This window comes from Octopus bimaculoides, chromosome 18 (genome assembly GCF_001194135.2).
Source record: "Octopus bimaculoides isolate UCB-OBI-ISO-001 chromosome 18, ASM119413v2, whole genome shotgun sequence".
Classification (NCBI taxonomy): Eukaryota; Metazoa; Mollusca; class Cephalopoda; order Octopoda; family Octopodidae; genus Octopus; species Octopus bimaculoides.
Genome location: NC_068998.1, coordinates 55363661 through 55372505, shown reverse-complemented (window position 1 = coordinate 55372505; position 8845 = coordinate 55363661). Strand labels below are relative to the sequence as shown.

The 8845-nt window shown below is 36.4% G+C and overlaps 1 protein-coding gene across 2 annotated transcripts in view; it reads right to left on the bottom strand.

Annotated features, from left to right (window-relative positions):
• Window positions 1–5183: 5183 nt before the first annotated feature.
• The window catches only part of LOC106881042 (uncharacterized), an 11611-nt gene continuing 7949 nt past the window's right edge, over window positions 5184–8845 (bottom strand). For both annotated transcript variants that reach the window (XM_014931245.2, XM_014931246.2), the window contains exons 2-3: window positions 8356–8716; window positions 5184–7310 (exon numbers count right to left, since the gene is read on the bottom strand). In XM_014931245.2, coding sequence (XP_014786731.1) covers window positions 5833–7310; window positions 8356–8716 — 1839 coding nt within the window. In that variant the 3' untranslated portion in view covers window positions 5184–5832. The remainder of the gene's footprint in view (window positions 7311–8355; window positions 8717–8845) is intronic.

Here is an 8845-nt window from a genome sequence, read left to right as displayed (position 1 = left end):
GGCTTGAATTCCTTTGATTATAATCGGCGTTGGTGATGGTGGGGATGGGGATGTCTAAAAGACGACACGGTAAGCTTGACTGAACTCTACGGCATCGCTTCTTCCGTTACTTGACAATGTGTCTTGTTATTTACTCCAACATTCCTGAACGACCACGAACCTGAGACTTCCTCCACTAACGATGACAAAATCATGCCACAGGAATTTCTTTCCAGATATGTCGTCTGTGAGTTATGATTAATTTTCATTCTCCTATCAGCAGAATCTATTTTCATATCTCACCTGCCTGGCAGCAGAATCGACAACTTCCTGCTTACTTACTAAAATGTTCACTTATCTCGTCTTTTGAAAATCGGTAGAACTTAGAGGCGTAGGCATATGTACATACAGACATACATACATAGACATCTATACAAATATACGCATATGTTTGCATGTATGTATGCATATGTAGATGCACGCATGTATATATGCATGTGTGTGTGTGTTTGTGTTTATATATATATACAAGGTGCGGTGAATAAACTAAATTATGCAAAAATGAAAATAACACTGACATCTCATTTTAACAGATATATTTACCAAAATTACATAAAAATATCTTGAAATACTAAAGAGTAAATTTATTCAATAAAATCGCCATTGGCTTCAACCACGACCTCCCGACAACTTCGGAATCACCTGCGACTCTTGAGGACGGTCTCCTTGTTTAAGTTGGTCAATGCTGCCATAATCCTTGCCTTCAGTTCATCTTTGACGTTACAAAGAATTTTCGGTCTCTCACTCAACTGCGCCCTATACATAATAATCAAGGGGGTTAGGTGACCAGATGTTAGAGGTGATGCGGTCGCAGAAATTGTCTGACAGTCATGACTGAGTTCTCCTGCTTGTGTGACATGGTGCAGAGTCCTGTTGCGAGATACAGGGTCTTCCAGCAGCCACCCTCTTGACCCAGAGCAGCATTACTTCCTCCAGGCACTTGATGTAGGCCTCATAATGAGTCTGAAGCTGTGTGGGAAAATGAATGGAGGCATAGCAGTACCATCACTTGCGATCACCACAAATACCATGTTCTTGACTGGATGTTTGAATTTTATCTCTCAGTACATATTTTGGGGGCATGGCAAGCCAAAGGTTGTTCTGTGCGTTCACCATCTGATCTTGGCAGAAATTTTTCTCGTCTGAGAAAAACTAAAGGATGTTCAGTATACATGTATCTATATATAGACAAACACACACATATATATATGTGTGTGTGAATATCGTTGGCGATTTTCTTTCTCCGTCTTCCCTTCTTTGGACTTTTTCTATATTTCTGATGAAGAACTCTGCTCGAAACGTGAAATCCTCTTTCTTTTCTTTCCTTCCTGAGCGTCCAATAACGCACCTCGTTCTGGCCGTCCAGTTGAGTTCGATGAAGAGCGATTAAACCAACCTTTGCACGAAAATTCTTGTTAAACGACAAGGGAACTGGCAGAGAAAATGGAATGCTCCCACACTGTTTATAGAGAAGCATCTTCACTCGATGGGAAAGTTCAGAAGTATGGAACATGGATTCCGCATGCTTTAAGTGACAACAAAAATCAACGAGCCTCAATCTCCGCTGGTTTGCTTGCTCGTCACCGCTCAATTCATGGACACAAGCAACGATTTCTTTACCGAATCCTTACTGTCAACGAAAAATGGTGCCTGTACATCAATATGAAGCAGCGTAAGGAATGGCTTAGCCCCAGTAAACAAATGACACCGTGCGTATGGTGGGACTGGGAAGGGATTATCCATTACAAATTGCTTGAACGGAACCAAACGGTCAACGCAGAACTCTATGTTCAACAGATGGAACAACTCAACACGGCTATTCAAGAGAAAAGACGTAATCGTCAGCTTGGAGTTCTTCTGCTGCACGACAACGCCTGCCCTCATATCGCCAATATGACCAAGGAAGCCTTTCAAACACATGGCTGGAAAGTGCTGCCACACCCACCGTGCTCTACTGATTTGGCACCAATGGATTTCCACCTCTTTCGATCTCTTTCAAATGCTATGCCCGGAGTTTCGTTCAATACTGATGCAGAATTGAGAGCTTGGTTGGATCAATTTTTCGAGTCGAAATCGGGTGATTTCTACCAACGAGGTATTGAAAATCTTGTTGAACGTTGGGAAGAAGTTGTAAACAACAAGGGTGGATACATTATTGATTAATTAGTTGTTACTTTTTATTAAAACCTTTAAAAAAAATTTAATTTTAAAAAACGGCAGCAACTTAGTTGCCAACCCAATATGTGCATATATACATACGTCTATGTACATACTTACATCTATACGTGTATATATATATATATATATATATATATGCATATGTGGACACAGGACGTCACGAAACGTGTACAACAAAAAAGTACAAAGCACGAGTACATGGAATATGAACTATTCTTTCGAACAACGAAAGACACAAATGGAAACCAAAACAAACATAAAGAACGACCCTTCATTATTTGTTGGCTCTCTGGGCCATTGCGCCTCCACAATATAACATATATATGCATATATGGGTACAGGACGTATATATATATTATTTATATTATTACTTAATTGAACGCCACGCATCCATTTCCAAGTTAGTTTATCTTCACCTTTTTGATGCGACTCTATACTGTTTTCGGATCTATTTTAAAACGGGGGCCACATTTTTCATTAATGTTTCACGTAGTGTTTTTGGTACGGAAAGACTTTCAAACTTCGTATACTTATCTATTTTGTGTTATAGAACAGAAAAATATTTTTGTATTCGAATTTATTTGATGTAAAAAATTGTCTTATTTCGATAATTTCAACCAATCACTGACAAGTATTCAGTTGTTTATATTTACTCCTTTGGCTGATTAAGCGATGTAAAGCGTATTTAATCTCCATACCTTCGTTTTATTTGCTTTTTTCATTTTAAATTTGCTTTAACCCTAGGGTTAGGGTTAATTGTTTCAGAATCGTTTGTTTATGTAGTCGGCACTTAATGTATATCGGTTGAATGGACGTCAGTGATTGGTTGAAATTACAGAAATACAACTTTAACATGGAATAACTTATGGATTTCTTTTTCTTTTAAGAAGACTAAGAGAAAAAGATGTTTTATATGACACATTCTACCAGTGTTCCAAGTTTCAAAGTGTTTCGTTAATGAAAAATGTGGCCCCCGTTTTAAAAAAGATCCCTGTTTTCTCCACCACCCTCTGTAATTCCCTTTTTCTCCCTTTCACCATTTTCTATCTCTCTCTCTCCCCCTCTTTATATGTGTATGTATGTATATATATATATATATCTTACATTTAATAAAATGAATTGTGTTTCCCATCAGTGACGCTGAAAGAAGAATATTAAAATAACAGAGTGGGAGCGAGTGAAAGTCGGAGACGCTAAATGCGGGCGAACTGCATTAAAAAGCTTTGCTCTGAAGTTAGTGATTAAAATATCATATTTAATTTATCACTTTCACACGTGCACGCACACACACACACGTATATAAATATATATACGTGTGTGTGTGTAATTAGATTTTTAACTTTTTTGTTTTCAAAATATTATTTCCTTTTCCGAGTGAAGAATAACATAATTTACAGGTTTCATCGATCCAAGACATGTAAACAAGCATGGGTGCAAGCGCACACATCTATGCACATGCATAGGTGTATATAAAATATGCGTAGGTATGAGCGTATACACTCACACACATACTCAGGTTTTTTCGTTTATTTCCAACCGAACTGACTCATTCGCCAACGATACCTTTTTTTTTTTTTTTTTTCGAAAACGGAGGCGGAGAGGGGAAACCTCAGAGTTAAAGATAAGCACTTTTTGAATTGATCTACTATTTGAACATTCCTAGTGTTACATGTGCTACGATTCGAAGCAATCGTACTTTCATTTTGTGAAGTGTAGTTTGGTGATATATAAATATATATATATATAAAAAGGTGTCTATCTATAATACTTATAAAGAGAAGATTTGCTTATAATACTTATCGAAAGTTTGTTTGTTTGCTCACTGCTAATAATACTAAATCTTGAATAAAATAGGTAATGATTCAAGTATTGTACGATCCCAAAAATTTCCACTGCTACATGAACTGCTGGCTTCACAGTTTACGCCTACACGCACTACAGGCTGGGACAAAGGCTGGGCGACCGCTAGTTTACTAATATTATCTTCACCGTAAAATTATTTCTAATTAATTTTCTTATGCTAACTTCATTAAATATGACGTCACTAACTTGACTATAATTTTTCATGTGAACGGCGTCCATGAATAATTTCTTCAAGTAATTTATTCTCTATCATCTCTTAACTAAAACAGATTCAAATAAAGCTGGATCAACGTAATCAGCAGAATATGTTTGTCAAAAGTCAATATGGAAGACTGTACGTAGGTTAAAATGGCAGGTGGTGTCTAGCAAGTTAACATAATTAACAGTTGGTGAGTATTGTCCACAAAATACACATGCCAATCAAATCAATATTTAATTGTATGTCCATTTAGTTGAAAATTAATTTTCTTGGAGGAAAGAAAACTATTTGGTGACATAAAACATTCAAAAATTTCTTGAAATTTGTTTCCAGTTTTCCTTCTTTTATTTGATTTTCAGTTTATAAGTTAGACTCAATCTGTTGCTTGCTGAACTCAACAATTTAACCTTTTAGTGGAATCTAGTTGTTTCCAATCTGACAATATCTTTCTCCCTTCATCCAACCAATCTTGGAGGTTCTGGAAATATGGAAATATTGTTGAAATTAATATTTTCTCTTGCTGTAATTTATTTATTTACCTCATTCAACGTGCATTTTTGTTGGTTTTTCATTCAAAAAAGCTCTTCCAAATAAGCCATGATGCACTTTTAAAAAATCACAACTCTTATCCAATGTTACCTCTAAGTTGCGCGCTTCTGTGCAAAAGAAAAACATCTGCATCCACGAGGTTTTCAAGATGAAATCGAATTGAAGACTGTTACTCACACAGACGTGCCCATACTCAAAGTTTTTGAGCACACTCATAATACATAAATGGGAAATTGTGGTTAGATAAGAATTTTTGGTGATAATGTTTTACCACCCAAAATTAGAAACTGTTCAAACAGCATTTGTTGTAAGCCAAAATTTTTTAAAATTATATATTTTATATAAAACATTACTATTTGTTTCAAATGTTATACTTTTTATTCTCTAATGAAGTATAAAGCAAATTCAGCAAAAGAAATAAATTTATTTGAAACAAGAGTGAGGTTCATAACTATACATTCCGTACAATATGGTCGGGTCTATCTAGCTTTTACAAAAAAATAACCACTGCATTTACTCAGTGAAGGGGCATGGCTCAGTGTTTAGAGTATCGGGCTTACAATCGTGAGGTTGTGGGTTCGTTTCCCAAACCGGCTGTGTTGTGTTCTGTTCTTAAATAAAACACTTTGTTTCACGTTGCTCCAATTCACTCAGCTGTAGAAATGAGTTGCAACATCATTGGTGCCAAGCTGTATCGGTCCCTTTGCCTTTGCCGTGGAGAGAGGAGATTGGCATGCATGAAGCGACTGCTGGTCTTCTATACACAACCTTGCCCGGACTTGTGCCTTGGAGGGGAACTTTCTAGGTGCAATCCCATGGTCATTCGACTTGGTAGTTATGAGATACTGACTAAAGTTATGTTAATGATTTCGTATTTGTCACTTATCTGTATGTCACTCAAACATAACGTTTCGCCTACACAAATGATGAAAAATTGAAGAGCATAGATGGAAAATAACGAAGCAAATGGCAATTGAGCCAATTGTTGAGCATATTAAGAGACCTTACTGACACCCACAGTGTGTTGACGGACAATAGTTATTAGCACAGTTTATCTGACACCAAATTGTAGAACCAGGAACTATTCTGAAAAGGCCGACAGCTCCACACGAGACTATCCGTCGACAATCGCAGTTACACACAGATAATTGGCAGCCCTGATTCCTACACATTTTCTCACACCAAGACGATATTCCTTTCATGTAACGATAGATACCACGTCCTCTGCATCTAAGTGTTTTACCATGACCACTACAATGCGGTAATCCCTGAAAAATATCTGTTATCAAAGAACAGGATTCCACAGTCACACACAGTATAGTTCCGTTCTGAGTTTGGCTACATTCAATTCTTTTTTCGCATTCATGCTTCTTAAAGGCACAATTATCACCATCTGTACAATTATTCTTCTCTTTTGTTTTCGTCTTATCCGAACGTTTAGGAATGGAATCGTTAGTCCCCGATGAATGTTGTTGTATTGCTGTTGTTGGAAATATTGTTAAATCAATCTTTTCTGTTGCCGTGAGTTGTTTATTTGTCTCATCTCTTTTTGATGGAACCATTGTATTGGTTTTATCACTCAAACTAATTAGAGAATTGTTTGTTTTTTTAGCCCCTGAGTAGTTATCTTTTGTTAACAACTGAGGTGGGGCTGTGATGGGAAGTGATTCTTCTGCAACTAAAGAATTCGATCCCAAAGACCAGTTTTTATCGGTTAGTGTTGCATTTGTTCTCAGTTTTCTTCTTCTTTCCCCATCAGAGGAAGACAGCTTTTGATGAGGTCTCTTAGCCTGACTTTGCATTTCCATTGCAGTTTTTTGCCACTCACTTATATTAATGGATCTAGAAGAATTCAGATGTATTGAAGCTGATTTCTTCTTATTAATCAAAGACATATTCACCTTTAGAGATATGTCTTTATTTTCATTCGTACCATTCTTTCGAATTTGATTTATTGCATTCAGATTTCGTGATTCCAAAGTAGTTGCAGATGCTTCAACAGAAAACGCATTTGACCTGTGGTCACCTGATTGTACACCACCTGACCCATAGTCACTGAAATCGCTTGGTTCCAATAGATTTAAATAATGCCCCGATGCAGAGCCAGGCTCAGACAGACTTAATTCATCCTCATGAAGAGCTCCATGTGATGCTAGTAAATTTTCTGACATTAGCAATGTGGCAGAAATACTTTCGGTCATAACTGAACTGGAATCGTTGTATTCAAGGAAGTTCTTGCTAAACAGTGATTGCAGTACACTTCGTCGCCTGCACATCTCGTTTGGTTTACAAATTTTAGAAGATAAGGGTAATGCATTTCTTTTCTTTCTTCTTCTTCCATTCTTTCGAGTATTTTGGAATTTCATCTCTTCTTCTTCAGCGCCATTATTGGGGATTAATTTATCAAAAGCAATATCTGCACAATTGTAAAACTGCATTTCATAGCCACAAACACGTCCCTCACTGCCATTTTCACAACGACCTGAAATATGAAATCAAAAATTCTTATTTATAGACAAAATAAAAATACATATCTAGAGACTAAACAGAGACGCTCATTTAGGTTAAGGCTAACCAGAGTAGAGTCAGGGCAAGGTTCACCCAATTTGATAGAGTAGATCTTTATCTGTATCGATTGAAAAGGTTACTAGTTAAGATGCTTATGTTTGCTTGGAATTTTACTGAGATTAGCGATTAGGACATAGACGTGATTATGCACGCTAGGAAAATGCTGCTGTTCAACCAAGGTTTGGTCTGGGTCAAAGAAAGCAACCCAGTAAGCTCCTTCGATGTGATGATTGGGACCTTCGACAGCCCGGATGTCTCCGATCTCATAGGATTGTCTATACTAGACACCTTAACGAAGAGGTTCCCATCAGTCATTTTTTTGGTCTATACAGAGATGTCTGTCAAATGAAAGGTTGAGGAGGGAAATAAAACACAAAGCAGCGGAAATGCAGAGAATAGCAAGGAAATATTTGGTCATTGCGTTTGTCAGTGACTGTACAGTTAAAAAAGAAAAAAAAATCTGTGGTGGCGATGAAACCATTGACGATATGAAAGGTTGTAGACGATCGTCTGCGTTTAACAGCAACCATTTAAGGGATAATATTGAATTTGGCCAACGCAAAACAAGTCAGGAGTTTGTAGTAGAAATAGAATATTGATCATTCAACAGTTGCTCAATAATTGCACCGCCTTGGCCAGTGTAAAAAATACTGGGATTTAGTTAAACTGATTCACAAAATATGTATCGTTTAAAAGGAAGTAAAAAATTTGAAAATCAGTTTTAATGATGTAGCTTTTCAGTCTACATATTGCTATGAAGGTATGATGTTGTGAAAGAAAAAAATTGGAGGAAAAAGTTAGAGAGGTTTAAAAATAAAAATAAACTGTATTTTTAGCCAATAGCGAGACAAATTTTCTGTGTTTAAAATCGAAATGTTAAAAACCGTTATAATGTTTTGCACCAATATCTGTTAGTTGAAATATCAAAAGAAAATGACAAGAAAAATGAATCTCCTCACTAGTTTTATATTTCCATTGAAGAACGCACTGGTTGCATTTGATTTCCTGGAACAGCTCCAAATTAATGTGATGCCAGCCTTTAGATTGAGGATAATATAGGGTACTCCCTGATTCCTTTATTTTCAGTTTGTCAGTCTTTAAACAATCAGCATCTATTACTGTGCTAATGTTACTAGAAGAACAGATTCGAAACTCAAAGTAGCCATGTTGAAATAATTGCAAGTGAATAGTAACTGGGATCGAACGTGTGTTTTCTGGATAATGTCTAACATTGTTTCTGCTACTGAGCTTTCTTTGATGGCTTTCTTTTTCATATTGTACTGAACATGTGCCGCAGTTTCTCTTGACCAAAATCAACGGCTGAAGGAAATGTGTAAGAGACAATAATTTAGCAACAAATAATTAACGTTTAAATGGATTATGCACGTGTGCGTGTGTGTGTATATATATATATATATATATATATATATATATATATATATATATATA